Source organism: Ostrea edulis, chromosome 9 (assembly GCF_947568905.1).
Source record: "Ostrea edulis chromosome 9, xbOstEdul1.1, whole genome shotgun sequence".
NCBI lineage: Eukaryota > Metazoa > Mollusca > Bivalvia > Ostreida > Ostreidae > Ostrea > Ostrea edulis.
This window is the reverse complement of record NC_079172.1, coordinates 65464573-65479827: the sequence shown is the minus strand read 5'-3', so window position 1 is coordinate 65479827 and position 15255 is coordinate 65464573. Positions and strand designations below refer to the sequence as shown.

At 36.5% G+C, this 15255-nt stretch overlaps 2 protein-coding genes across 4 annotated transcripts in view; both read right to left on the bottom strand.

Moving 5' to 3' along the window:
• The window catches only part of LOC125658647 (cohesin subunit SA-1-like), a 36377-nt gene extending 24295 nt beyond the window's left edge, over nucleotides 1-12082 (bottom strand). The window contains exons 1-10 of one of the 3 annotated variants that reach the window (XM_048889956.2): nucleotides 12017-12082; nucleotides 10638-10721; nucleotides 10093-10198; nucleotides 8675-8800; nucleotides 8084-8257; nucleotides 7554-7758; nucleotides 7100-7251; nucleotides 6620-6693; nucleotides 6308-6431; nucleotides 201-299 (exon numbers count right to left, since the gene is read on the bottom strand). In XM_048889956.2, coding sequence (XP_048745913.1) covers nucleotides 201-299; nucleotides 6308-6431; nucleotides 6620-6693; nucleotides 7100-7251; nucleotides 7554-7758; nucleotides 8084-8257; nucleotides 8675-8800; nucleotides 10093-10198; nucleotides 10638-10720 — 1143 coding nt within the window. In that variant the 5' untranslated portion in view covers nucleotide 10721; nucleotides 12017-12082. The remainder of the gene's footprint in view (nucleotides 1-200; nucleotides 300-6307; nucleotides 6432-6619; nucleotides 6694-7099; nucleotides 7252-7553; nucleotides 7759-8083; nucleotides 8258-8674; nucleotides 8801-10092; nucleotides 10199-10637; nucleotides 10722-12016) is intronic. The other 2 variants (XM_048889958.2, XM_048889957.2) reach the window with 2 other exon arrangements.
• On the bottom strand, nucleotides 2470-6252 carry LOC130049927 (uncharacterized). The gene is made up of 3 exons (XM_056148166.1): nucleotides 5572-6252; nucleotides 3498-3660; nucleotides 2470-3387 (listed from the first exon to the last, which is right to left on the bottom strand). Exons 1-3 carry the CDS (start codon nucleotides 5621-5623, stop codon nucleotides 3168-3170), a joined length of 435 nt encoding a protein of 144 aa, XP_056004141.1. The 5' UTR covers nucleotides 5624-6252; the 3' UTR covers nucleotides 2470-3167.
• Nucleotides 12083-15255: the final 3173 nt, after the last annotated feature.

Here is a 15255-nt window from a genome sequence, read left to right as displayed (position 1 = left end):
CAGAGAATATCATATCTATACAATCCTACACATACAGAGAATATCATATCTATACAATACTACATATACAGAGACTATCATATCTATACAATCCTACACATACAGAGAATATCATATCATTCCAGACCATGTTAAAGGTTGATCCTACAAATTCACATTAGAAATTTAAAAACATGTCCAAGATATAATAAACATGTTACCTTAAACCTGTTGGTGAACAGTTCCAACTTGGTAGCTAATTCTTCCGTGTCATACAAAGGCTGCAGACTTTTGAGACAGCACAAACGTACGTCTCCATTCTGTAAAAAGGAAACAGACTCGATGTATCAGGATTTATAAATCTACATTTTTGTACATACCGCATACTAATCATCATTGTAACAGGCACTAGTCTCTCTTTTTTTTTTAAAAATCTACATGTACACTGTATATAACAGATTAATCTCCTTCAAAACATTTTATTTTAAGAGATTAAAGTAAATCACTAGCAAACCTGTCACAAAACAATGCGAAAACTGCCAATTTAAACCAACTTCGCTGGAAGATATATTTAGTAACAAATTAGTCAGGTGGGAATCTTGGTAATATTTAGAAGTGAGATGACTCATACACTAAAATAAACTGGTTTGTGGAACACTTAGAAGCAAGGAAGGAGTGTTCGCAAATCTGATAGATGCTTCATATACATAAATGAAGTTAATTTACATTAACCTACATATTTCAATACTGTTGGCTAAAACACCAGGAGTCGTATGCATAAACATTCTTAAGTCCTTAAGCATATACTTAAGTATGAATTTCTTGCTTAGCAGGTTGAGATTTTACTTAGCATATTGCTTAGCCGATTGCATAAAACTTCTTAACTTAACTTAAGTATATGCTTAGTATATGCTTAAAGTTAAGCATGGTCTTTACTTGTCTTAAGTTCTTAAGCATATTGCTTAGCAAGAACAAAATGGCTGACAGAAAACAGAGAACATTCAAACCACGAATTAATCCCTTAGAATCAATGACAGCAGCAGAACTGCAGCACAGATTTAGATTTGATCAGGAAGGAATTGAATTTATAACAGATTTAATTCAAAATGACATTATGCCTTTGACCAATAGAAATCACAGTGTACCTGCAATTGTGCAAGTCATGGTTGCCTTGAGATACTATGCTACAGGTAAGATGCAGCTATGTAGTGGTGACAACTTTGGTCTTCACCAGTCAACGGTTTCAAGAATAATTCAAAGAGTTACTACCGCTCTTGTTCAACCAAATATTGTCAAGCGATTCGTTTCCTTTCCAATGGACCCAGGAACTATTCGAAAGCACCAGGTTGACTTTTTTGCCATTGCTGGTTTCCCTGGCGTGGTCAACCGGAAAAACTTTCACAGTATAAATGTACAGATTGTATGTGATGCCAGTTACAAGATTTTAGACATCGTGGCAAGCTGGTCGGGAGCGACTCACGATGCCAGAATACTGAGGGAGAGTGGTCTATTTCAGCTCTTTCAACGACGTTTATTGCCCGTGAAATGCCATCTTCTCGGTGATAGCGGTTATCCTGGGAAAGACTGGCTGCTGACACCTTTTTTAAATCCACAAGCTGGTCCACAGTCACGGTACAACAGGTAAGGAAATTAGGGCCTAATATAAATCGGAGCACTTTGAAAAATAAACTTATCGCTTATATTACGAGAAATATTCTCATATTCTCTAGCAGCACACCCATCATGATGAGGACACTGCTGTTCATCCAAATTGTTGGGGTTGCTGCTTTCGGTAAACGGTACCGAGGCATTTCGACCCAGTTTAAATTCGCTCGCCCCATTCTGCATAACAAACATAGATATCATTCATGTTAACTATTACGAAAGATACAAGTCGAATTTTTGTTGTTGACATGCGTGTATCTTTAAAACTTTAGAAAAAACATGGCTTAGGGACTAACATAGAGTACAAAAATAATAGATTAAAAAAAAGAAAGAAAGAAAATATACAACTCAAAAGTATATTAAAAACACTAACGCATTCTGGATTCTAATATCTATCTTCATGTGGATATACTTTGGAACTGCATATTTTCATTCACACACATCTCTTTCTTCTCTATCTATATATGAATGTAACACACACCTCTGACACCCCCCCCCCCCCCCCCAATTATTTTTCTCAAAGTATATCTTCATTTTTAAAAGGTCACATAAGTGCACTCGCACCCTTGTTGAGAGAACAATTGGTCACTTAAAAAGACGGTTCCATGTTCTTCATGGAGAAATACGTCAGCATCCTCAACGTGCCAGCAATGTCATCATAGCATGCGGAGTTTTACATAACATCGCAAAAATGTTCAATCTGCCCCTCCCTGACGATGATGACAACGCAGATGCTTACAATGACAATGGAAATGCCAATGACCACATAGTTGCAGATATCCAGGGTACAGATGGTCGAGCTTACAGAAACCACATTGTTTCTGCTCATTTTATATAAACAGGTATGTGGTCACTGCGTAACAGTAAATGAAAAGATACAAATAATTAAAAAAGTACTGGCAACATTATTTAATTCAAGATTATAGAACTATTTGATAATTACTAAATGTGAGTAAATTCGTGTCAAAGCGCTTATAATTCACTACTTGTATCTACTCCTTCAATTCTTTCAATCTGAAGTCGTATAAACTTGTTTCGGAGGGTGAGATTCTCAATTTCTAGTTCTAGCTTCTGCAGATGCGGGACAATACGGGACTTTCGAGATACGGATCCACTCTGACTTTCATCGCGCGTTGAACGTAATTTGTAGGGCATGTCACTTCTGGATTACAATAACAACTAAGTAAACAAGCATGGAATACTTCATTTACTATCAAATTCCTGCATTTAAATGCTATCTTTGAAAGTAAGGAATCACTACAACCATTTTATAGGAAAATGCATTTGATTAAATAATGTGAGTTGGCGAGGGAAATAAATATAGGGAATATCTTGAGGATGTCGGTAAAACTTCACGCCTTGCATCCAGTCATACGTGTCTATATACGCCTTTCCCCTTCCATCTAACTTACTCCCAGGTACTAAGCACCAATAGTGACTTGGATCGTCATCGTAGGACAGCGCTTAGCTCTTTACGGGCTGTCCGCTAGCGAAACACCATTTGTATCAATGTCAACTTTGCCCTACAATTGGTTATTATCACGTGACCGTGATGTATAAACGTCAAATATAATCGGGTGTTCCGGCACATCCCGAAAGTTCCGTATTACGGTGTGGGTGCAAACATTGGTAGGACATGCGTTTGGCTGTGGGACAGTAACAAAGTTTATTTGTTGCTGCCCATCTCCAGATTCACTGGTGCTGATGACATGGAGATCTTGAGTCACAAGGCCATCTGATTCACTGAAATAAAAGGAATCGAATTCTTATACATGGATAATTTTTTTTTTTTTTTTTTTTTTCAATTTTCAATCCAAGAATTAAGAAATGGTGTATACAATTCCTGAACATACATCGTACTCGCTGTGGTTTCCGTGCTGATCTTTTGTCTGTCAAGCATTAGATATGTTGTGTCAACTGTACCAGGGATCCCACTGATACTTATATTGTTGGTACCAATAACACTCCCAACTGCTTCTGCTAATGGCGTTAAAGGTTTTCCCGCTGGTCCACCGCCTACAAAATTAAACAAAATACGCTGGTGCCAAAACAAGTAATGATAAATAATGTAGTATAATTCTAATGTTATTTATTACAATTGTTTTGATTGGACAAAAACAAATCTAATCGTGAATTTACACATCAATAAATCCAAAAACGCTATGCATACGTACATGCACTCGTCTGAAAACAAATAACACAGTGCGGGAAAACTATTCAAATTTTTGAAATTGATAATACAGGGAATCAAACATTTTTTTTTTGAAGAATTTATTATGTGTAAATTCTGAACATTTTACACACAAACTTAACATAAAAGTGCCTTGCACTTTTACTCCGTTTGTGAGTAAAATGTCCAGAGTTCACACATCGATAAATTCTTTAAAAAGAATGTTCAATCCTATAATATATCTATCAATCAATATTGCACATAGAGATGGTAGCAGCTTGGACCGGTTGCCTAATGAGGGGGGGGGGATAATTGATGCGTTCGAATGTTGGGATAGAAGAATACTTGCTAGTATAAAAAATGTTAAACTAGGCAATTATGTGTAATTTCGAAATTAATGCAAGTATTTATTCTTTAGAAATAAAAGAAAATAATTCATACTCAAATGCATCAAGGAATCAAAGACTGTCTGAAGTTTGTAATCAGTGGCGGATCCAGAGGGGATCCGGGAGTTAGACCCCCCCCCCCCCCCCCCCTTTCGTCACATGATTTTGCTAAAGAAAAGTATAAACTACGCATCTTTAAGATGTATCCCCAATTTTGAAAACCAGAATTAATTGTACCCCCCCCCCCTTCAAAATTCCTCGATCCGCCCTGGTAATAATTAGATGATGAAAAATTGTTTGAAAAATTCCTTTTTAAGTGCCTGTATTGCATAGATAGGGCCAGCTTTGGGTGGGTACTTATTGGGGGGAAAATCACACATCATAATAATTATGTATTTTCTGTATAATCTAGAAAACACACAGCTTGTTGAACATAATTCAAATCAAACCACAAACCATGGGACATCCTATATTTATTTCTACATTACAAAGTCTTACTTATTCTATCAAATTTAAGATGAAATCACCAAGGTTGTTTTTTTAATTAGTCATTAGGTAAATTAAATCAAGGTAGATCTATTCTCATTCTGAACTTTTGTCATAATTTAGAGATTTCATAGTTAAAAAAGCAGGTGTCCGGGTAGGGCGGAGTTAGCGCTCTCGCTTCTACAGTAACAGTTGTGACCAGAGTTCGATCCCCTAGTGCCAATATCCGTGCATCAAAGAGCCCCATTGCAAATCAATTTCGAGCTTCCGTGGGTTATCCCTGTACTTTATGCATGCACATTATATTTATTTAGAAGGGTCATATCGATCAAAGGTTTTACATTATTCATATTTTTCTGTCATTAAGTTAAATTAAAAATTTCTCAAAATAGCAATGGCTTATACATCACCTATGTAAGCTAACTTTCCACACTTACTTTTTCATGATTTATAAGGATCTATTCATGACCAGAAGGGGGGGGGGGGGGGGGGGCAAAAAAGGGACATAACCTTTGAATAATATTACGTCATTTCAGTCAATGACGATGCATATTTCGATATTTTGTTTACTGTGTATAACTGTGCAGACTGCGATATTCGAATTTGTTGAGGATTTGATTGCTGAATACAGAAACAACATATGATATTGGGCCTGTTTGGATACATACTAGATGGTACGGTAAGATAACATAAAATTAGGCTACCCTCGAGTGCCTAGGTCTCTATTTATTTATAAATGCGATAGTAAAGAAATATAGTTCATCATCAGCAGATTACGGGGAATGGATTTAGTGACTGTCTTGTTCGTGTATGTTTTTCAAGCAAATTTGAAATGCATACTATATAGATCTATATACTATATAGATTTAATATATATTCGTTTACCCGTTTGTTTCACACTACGTCGTGCGTCTGCCAGCTCTGCTTTCCCCTTCATCTGTATATTGTGCCATTTCTTCTCAACCTCCTCCACCGTTCACTTGGTGGAGGAAGAGGCATTGATGGCATCTGTGATTTTCCTCCAAATCTCCCGTTTCTTTAATGTCGTAACCCCCGTTCCGAATTTAGCTCGAAGGATACTTTTATGTTCTTCTACACACTTGCTTAAAAACAAGCATTCATCTGCTGTCCAATTCGGTTTTCTTTTCTTAGTTGTCTGTAATGACTGACTCTCAACACCTTCTCTTTCTGCCATATTTTCAAGGATCAATGCAGATGCAGACGATAAAATCGGAGATAACGTCATATAAAACGACATTTGATTTTTGGTCTATTTATTTTATTAACCTTGCATAACACAAAAAATTATAGTATTCCATCATTTATTAGCGATACAAGAGAGACTTATCAAGAAAATGTTCAACTCCATGCAATCTGTGTTTACGGTAAAGTGAAAGCGGAAATGACGTTTGACATAGCAACGATAAACTTAAGCATATTGCGATGTACTTAGCTAAAAACAACTAAGCATGTTGCTTAGAGGTTTTATGCAACGGAACTTAAGAATCTTACTTAGCTAAGTATATACTTAAGAAATTTAAGTATATACTTAAGAAAATTCTTAGAATTTTTATGAATACGACTCCAGAAACTAACATAAAAGAAATCAAGAGTTATCTACCTTGTCGTAGAGAGTCCATCCTACGTATTTAAGATATCCGTCATCGAGGAACATGTTTGGATACTTTTTCATCCAGACTCCAATCTCCGACATACAGATCGACCGAATCTCCGGCTGTGTGTCTCTACAGAAAGAAAGACATGCTAAGCGAAAAAATTTAGATCCAAAATCCAGGACTTTGTCAAGAGGATTTCTACAGGAATAATTCAAGTCAAGTTCCCTTGCCTGGAATGCAGCAGTCTAAAACTTTGATCAGAGAAGTTCATCGAAACGTGAAGTCATTAGTGCGGATGATTTTAAAGAAAATCTTACCTGTATCTGTGCACAAAGACTCCTTTGAAGATGTACGTTAACATATTTCGGATTTCAGCTTGGTTTTCTTCCAACTAAAACAAAACAAATCATAAGACTTATTAGCGAGAAAAGACAATAGGAATTTTCTTCAGTTTAATGCTGTTTTAAAATAAACCCACTCCTTTCAGCCTATACTTATTTTCATGACATTGTATCAGTCAGTATTGAAACATGGATAGACCGTGATTTCATTTTTGAACAAGCACCCCTCCTTTTGAATTGAGGAAAAATAGCGACATTTTCCCTCAAATTGGGAAAAATCATTAAAAGTAAATTATAACATTTGGAAGATTTTGTTCAATAAATTCCTTATTTTTCTCTTCTTTTTCCTGACTCATGTCAGTTTTCTGGAGATCAATGACTGTTCCACTTATCTCCTGCCTACGCTGTAACAACATCTCCAGGCGATCATTGACCCTCTTTGGCTGTTCCACTTACCTCCTGTCTACGCTGTAACAACATCTCCAGGCGATCATTGGCCCTCTTTGGCTGTTGTTTCTGTCTCTCAGCTTCGTACTGCCTCTGTGTGTTGTCTAAGTTTATACTGAGATTCAAAGCTACATCTACCAAGGCTGTCATTAACTTCATAGCTAAAAAATATCACAAAATGTATTATAGCTAATATCATAAAATGCACTACAGATAAATCATCATAAAGTGTGTTACAACTAAATCATCACAAAGTATACCACAACAAAAACATTACACCATATATAAATTACTGACAATCTTTCTGAAGTGTTCTGAAGTCTCCTGATCACCCAGAGTTTTATAGAAAGCAGAATAATCATACAGACTTAGCTCTTATAAGAATGGACCGATCCAACCTGCCAGAGAATGACAATCAAGACTGAATACAGACTTAGCTCTAATAAGAATGGACCGTTCCTACCTGCCAGAGTACTGGTGTGTCGGAAAGCTCGGACCTGCGAGTCCGTCAGACCGGTCAGTAGAGAGATGATGTTGTCCATCATGTACTGGTCGTAGATAATGCTGTACTGACACTGTCGTACAAGCACCTGCACAAACTCGCAGAAATTGACACGGAAACGCTTCCAGTTTGGGCCCGACATAATGAGAGGATAGTCACCACTGTCCTAAAGGTAAATTATACAATATTCATCGATTAGACCTCATAATTAGTTCAGATATACCAATATCTAGTGTTCAGAGCACTAATACAAAAATATCTAAGTAACAAATCTACTTCAGTCACAAGAAACAAAGATTTGAAACAAGTTTACTGTTATAAGTTGTAAATCTTATTTCAACACAGTTTACTTTTAAAATCTATCAAGCAATAAATTTTAGATAAGGTAGCTGGCAAAAAAAAATTAAAAACAGGTGGAGTTGAACAAAGATTCACAATGGATTAGAAAGAACTAGAGTGACTCAATGCTACAATAATTGTGAAATGAAAACCTCATCAAATTCCTCTGTCATTTTACGGATGATCTCGGCGTGCTCCTGGTTGGCATACATGAACGGAGTTATGGTTCCTTTACAGCCCGAGGCCTGGATAAAGAACTGTATCAGCTCCACTAAAGCCGTGTCTCGATCGTTTTTGTATGACTCTATCCACTCATCCACGGTCACCTACAAAACCAGGATATAACCGCTGCATTCATTTCAATTCATTATCCAAGAAATCCAAGTATTAACAAATTGTTTCTTCTTAAACTGTCAACAATGTCAAGAACAACTCTAAACATGTGACGTTTTTCCGCTCTTAACGATGTTTAATGAACCTTAGTGATCCACCTTAAGCATAAATTTTCTGCCATTAATGATGTCATTCAGCAATTAATCTGTAACAACCAATTTACAATAATAATAATAATGCTTTACTTAGAGAAGGTAGACCGATTAGTACATGTACATGGTACTATTCTTCCCCGGGGCCTTCTAAAATACAAACATTTCTGCCATTAATGATGTCACTCAGCAACTTCAACGACTTATTTCTAGCCTTTCCCCCTTAAGCAATTTCAAACAACGACCTTAGAGACCCACCTGTAGCGATGCTTTTCCACTCTTCACAATGTCAAACACTGAGCCTGTCCCCGAGTCCTCCTCCTCCCCGCCACTCTTTTTTCTGCTTCTCCCCACGTTCCCGGTCTGTCTGGGTCGCTTCACAGCCTTTAAAGTATTTAATCATAGCACTGTAAGTACAGTTGAATGAAATAAATGCCTACACATAAAAATTTACATGTAACAATATTGAAAAGGATTAGTTTTATATTTAGAATGTTGATAATGATAGTAAAAACTTGGGGATACCAATACACCAAGTTTGATGTCTATTAAGCAAATGATTTTCCAGAAAATAATTTCTTACGCTCGGAGTAGTTTAATTAATGACCTTGTCACTCAAAATCAATAGGTGTTATCTCCTACTTAGCAGGAACCAATATACGAAGTTTGAAGTCTATCCAGAAAAAGGTTCACAAGATATTGAAGAGACATATCCTTCCTATGTCCAGAGTAGTTTGACCACTGAACTCTTGACCATCTTCTCCTTAGGTAGAAGAATCCTTTTCAGAGGGGTAAAAAAAACCAAACAACTATGGTCTTAGTTGTTCAGAGTTCTTGAAATTTCTTTTCGAATGTCAGACATTTGGTCTGACATCGTTAGAAAGAGTGTCAGCCCAAACAAAATTTTGTCAGTCCAGAAAAAAAATGCAATGCTTTTGAGGTTTTTATAAATTTCATTTATAATCAACTACATGTGTAATTGTATTCAATCTCCATCTCAGCTATAAGTTCATAAATTATCTTTTCATACCTTTTCTCATCTTCCTTACGCTTTGAATGAATCTTCCTCACTTTCACTATCCGAGTCTTTCACTTTCTTGCTCTATTTCTCTCTCACCCTCTACTTCTGTCATCCTCCACTTTTCTCTCTATCCTGTATATTCCTCTCAACTTCTTTCTCATCTTCCTCTGCAATCGTTGTAACTACTTTTTCTCTCATTTTTGCCCGGGTGTACTTGGTATTTCGTCAGATTCGACTTTGAGCAGATTGTGTCACCAAGCAGTAGGTAAAACCGCTGCAAACAAAAGCCATTGTCTCCCAGATTGCCAGACGGAGATACAATCAGTTTCTCTTCTCCTCGTAGTTTACATTTCAGTTTGTTGCCGGATTTAGCATCGGTTTGAAAAATTGAGTCACATGGCCGCCATTTCCCCCGGTAAAAATGGACTTCGATCCCGATCTTATATCGGACATCAGGACTGACAATTAAGTAACTTGTGTCGGACATTTACTACTTTTATCAGATAATCCGACATTACCAACACTTTTCAAGAACTCTGGTTGTTTAATTTTCCACTCCTTGTTTAACTAAATTTTTGACTTCAGGAAAGCAATAAATGTCAAGACTGTTGATTGTGACCTTTTTGTACTTACATTATGACCCTTTTGTACTTACACTGCCACCTCTGCCTGACCCCCTTTTTCTTCCTCTTCCCCCACCAACACCACCACTAGATACTGACATCGGCTCCTCAAAGTCGCTGTCAGAGTCATTTTCGGGTCTGGAAATCAATGGAATAAACAAGACTGTTGCATTACACACATACAATATTACTGTACAGAATGCCATTACTTACAGTTTTACAAACAACAAGAGAACTAAAATAGGAAATTCATTTCCGAGTTTCAACACGAGAAATTAGCAGAGTTGGTTTTGATCTATCTAATTCTCCACTAAAACATTTGAAATCAATGTGAATAATCGTTACGAGATCGTTGCTAGTTCATTACTGTGTGTTGCAAGATCCTTATTTAGAAACTTGAATGTTTTGGGAGAGGAAGCGTAAATATGCATTTATATGCTGAAACAAATTTAATATATTCCATGGAGGAAGTGTTATTCATTAAAGCATCCAAAAGAATCAGATTCCTTTTAGTTTTGTTTTTCAGTTGCCTGATAATCTTTAACTTGACTACTCTTGTAACCGTAATCAGCCTTACATTGGTAAATCTGAGGTAGCTTCAACAAAAGCCCCCTGCACCGTGATCTTGGCTTTGGTTTTCGCCTTCCTTGCCCCCCGCATCCTGTAAACAACAAGTGAGATTTGGTTAATTGTATTAAATGAGAAATACGAAAGGGGTTCTGCATTCTCTCATTTGAAAATAATGGAGTTATATCTCAAAGAATAAACAAGTGCTCATTGTTTACAATTTTACAAATGAGCACCATTTTCTTGACCTTTACTTTCTATCTAGAAATAACAATAATATAGTAAAAATATACAACATTTCATACAAAGCAAAATACAAGCCTCAAAATTGAAAATAATACTGATCATTGTGTAACAGGAACAGAAAAAATGCAACAAACTAGACCGGGATTCAAACCTGGGCCCCCTAAATCTCTAGTCAGGTTCTCTACCATCATTGAACCCGTCTAACCACCACATACCTCCCTCCTTAAATGTCTTCCCACCTTAAAGACATCAACCCAGGATCTTTATCCCCTGACAGACATTTTCACCTGTCAGTTCCAGGGGTTAGTCTACTGCACCAAATGTAACAGGAAAGGGGGATAATGCAACGGACCAGATTGGGATTCAAACCTGGCCCCCCTGAATCTCTAGTGATATGCTAGACCATCTGCGCTATCTAACCACCGACGATCGAACCTTTCTACCTGACAGTTACAATTGGTATCAGTTACATAGAGTTAAATAATGCTGTACTTAATGACAACATTGCAAATGGCGATGTCCAATATTTAGATCATCTAGCACTAATCTGACTTGATAAAAAAATATGTGAAATGAAAAACAAAAACCAACAACTTCAGATGATCTATAACTACATACATAAGTATGAACCATTTGCATATGTCAGACTGCATACTTTCTCCCAAACTTTTCCATTCTGAAATCCAAACTCGGATGTAATTGAATGTTTATCAATGTATATCTACTGCTATAAGGAGATGTTTGCAATTCAGTGAGATGAGCTTGTTATAGACTAATTCTGTACAGCTTGTATAAGAATTTAATGCATTATTAAAAACATTACCATTTATGATAATATACCATTCTGATTCAATTTATAATAGTATACCAACATGCATTATATCACAAGGAGGTCGGTCAATAACAAATCCACTTTGTGCCTAACACAAATTAGATCTGATATACTTAAACTAGAAATAATGTGTTCAATTTTTTTAAAAGCTAGGCCTAATGCCATGTACATTTTTGCAGGCCGGGGGTCGAATCAATATGGAAGTGTGCATTTACTGAGACTTACTGACATAAACTGTATCGCTAGCAAAACATTTTCTATATATTTTCCAAAATAAAAGTAAAATGCAACAATTATGGATCACTAATTACCTGTAAATATTCTTTGTTTGGCGGGAAGCTATCTGATGCAGCTTGCCGGAAGTAAACAATATGTCACGTGACAAATTTTGTAAAACTCAGAATTTCATATTTCCGGAATAAGTTCATCATGAAATGTTATTTTTTTATTTATTGTTTAAACAGTTACATCACCATCATTGCCGTATTATTATGTGCCAGTTTTCACAGAAACTGAAATTTATCATCTTCATTTTTGAATGCGGTTTAAAATTTCATATTAAGCTTTCTCAGCATCTTCACAAGTCAGTGGTTATTGATTCGTTACCTCTAACGAATCACTGAATAACCCTTGACTTGTGAAGATGATTTCTCAGTAGTTTATTAAAATAAGTTCCACACTTTGTAATAAAGTGTAAACTGTCCGCCTTTCTTTATATTGTAGAAAATATGCTTAACAAGTAATATCATCACACAGATGAGAAAAATATTTTCTTCTTCAAACTTCATTCCTGCATTCTGAGCATTTCCTGGCACTTCTTTTTAAACAAAACTTTTATGTTACAATTACTTCTTAAGAATTCTTAAGTGATACTTGCATCTGACGAAAATATCGTAGATATATATATCAGTGTGTCGTCTTATTTATCCTAGAATTAAATGTTATACTGGTATCGACAAATTTGAATGAAGCAATTACTAGTACATGTCAGTATACGGTTCATATCATTTTGACTCAAAGTCTCGTTAAATTGAATAACTCTTCAACGTTTTGGTTCCCAAAAGTGGGGGGGGGGGGGGTCCGGACCCTCCGTACCCCCCCCCCCCCCCTTTATATATTTATATATATATATATATATATATATATATATATATATATATATATATATATATTATTATTTTTTTATTTTTTTTTTCCCTAAGTAAAATATAAAAAAAACCTGAACATTTTGTAAAAATATTTCGACCGTGTTACCGGTCTTCTTCAATCCTCTCTCTCTCTCTCTCTCTCTCTCTCTCTCTCTCTCTCTCTCTCTCTCTCTCTCTCACGCTTATATACTGTCATACAGCTTATGAAATGCGCATTCTGCACACGTTTATGGTTTTAAGAAATAAATTTCATGTTTGAAAATACAATAGGGCACGGCGTGCGACTTACGCTAGCATATACATGTACTTCGTGAAGCTCTTTGGCGTGAAGCGTTGCTGTTCATACCCTCATGTATTTTCCATTTCATATTTACATTTCACTTTCATTTCTGTCGAAATATTCCCAGCCGTTAAAATAGCATCATCGCAATGTCAAGATTTTTTTCGTAATCACAAAACCTTGACATTGTGAGGATGTTAGAATAGTCGTAATATATTCATCAAGATTCAAACGCACGTTGTTCACATTCACGAGGAAATGGATTTCAACTGGTAAGGATACCGACGGTAAGACATTGGAAATGTAAACATAACCCAATAAAAATCATTCTGAGAAGTGTCACTATATGTTGTCCAGGATTCTCAGCGTACAGTGGTGTACTGATGATGTCATACAATAGTGTACTGATGATGCCATACAATAGTGTGCTGGTGATGTCATACAATAGTGTACTGGTGATGTCATACAATAGTGTACTGATGATGTCATACAATAGTGTACTGGTGATGTCATACAATAGTGTACTGGTGATGTCATACAATAGTGTACTGATGATGTCATACAATAGTGTACTGATGATGCCATACAATAGTGTACTGATGATGTCATACAATAGTGTACTGATGCTGTCGTACAGTGGTGTATTGATGCTGTCGTACAGTGGTGTACTGATGATGTCATACAATAGTGTACTGGTGATGTCATACAATAGTGTACTGGTGATGTCATACAATAGTGTACTGATGATGTCATACAATAGTGTACTGATGATGCCATACAATAGTGTACTGATGATGTCATACAATAGTGTACTGATGATGCCGTACAGTGGTGTACTGATGCTACCGTACAGTAGTGTACTGATGATGTCATACAATAGTGTACTGATGATGTCGTACAGTGGTGTACTGATGCTGCTATACAATAGTGAACTGATGATGTCATACAATAGTGTACTGATGCTGCCGTACAATAGTGTACTGATGATGTCATACAATAGTGTACTGATGATGTCGTACAGTGGTGTACTGATGCTGCCATACAATAGTGTACTGATGATGCCATACAATAGTGTACTGATGATGCCGTACAGTGGTGTACTGATGCTACCGTACAGTAGTGTACTGATGATGTCATACAATAGTGTACTGATGATGTCGTACAGTGGTGTACTGATGCTGCCGTACAATAGTGTACTGATGATGTCATACAATAGTGTACTGATGATGCCATACAATAGTGTACTGATGATGCCGTACAGTGGTGTACTGATGCTACCGTACAGTAGTGTACTGATGATGTCATACAATAGTGTACTGATGATGTCATACAATAGTGTACTGATGATGTCATACAATAGTGTACTGATGCTGCTGTACAATAGTGTACTGATGCTACCATACAATAGTGTACTGATGCTGTCGTACAATAGTGTACTGATGCTGTCATACAATAGTGTACTGATGATGTCATACAATAGTGTACTGATGATGTCGTACAGTAGTGTACTGATGCTGCCATACAATAGTGTACTGATGATGTCATACAATAGTGTACTGATGATGTCGTACAGTAGTGTACTGATGCTGCCATACAGTAGTGTACTGATGATGTCATACAATAGTGTACTGATGATGTCATACAATAGTGTACTGATGATGTCATACAATAGTGTACTGATGCTGTCATACAATAGTGTACTGATGATGTCATACAATAGTGTACTGATGATGTCGTACAATAGTGTACTGATGCTGTCATACAATAGTGTACTGATGCTGTCATACAATAGTGTACTGATGATGTCGTACAGTAGTGTACTGATGCTGCCATACAATAGTGTACTGATGATGTCATACAATAGTGTACTGATGATGTCATACAATAGTGTACTGATGATGCCGTACAATAGTGTACTGATGTTGCCGTACAATAGTGTACTGATGCTGTCATACAATAGTGTACTGATGCTACCATACAATAGTGTACTGATGCTGTCATACAATAGTGTACTGATGCTGTCATACAATAGTGTACTGATGCTGTCATACAATAGTGTACTGATGATGTCATACAATAGTGTACTGATGATGCCGTACAATAGTGTACTGATGTTGCCGTA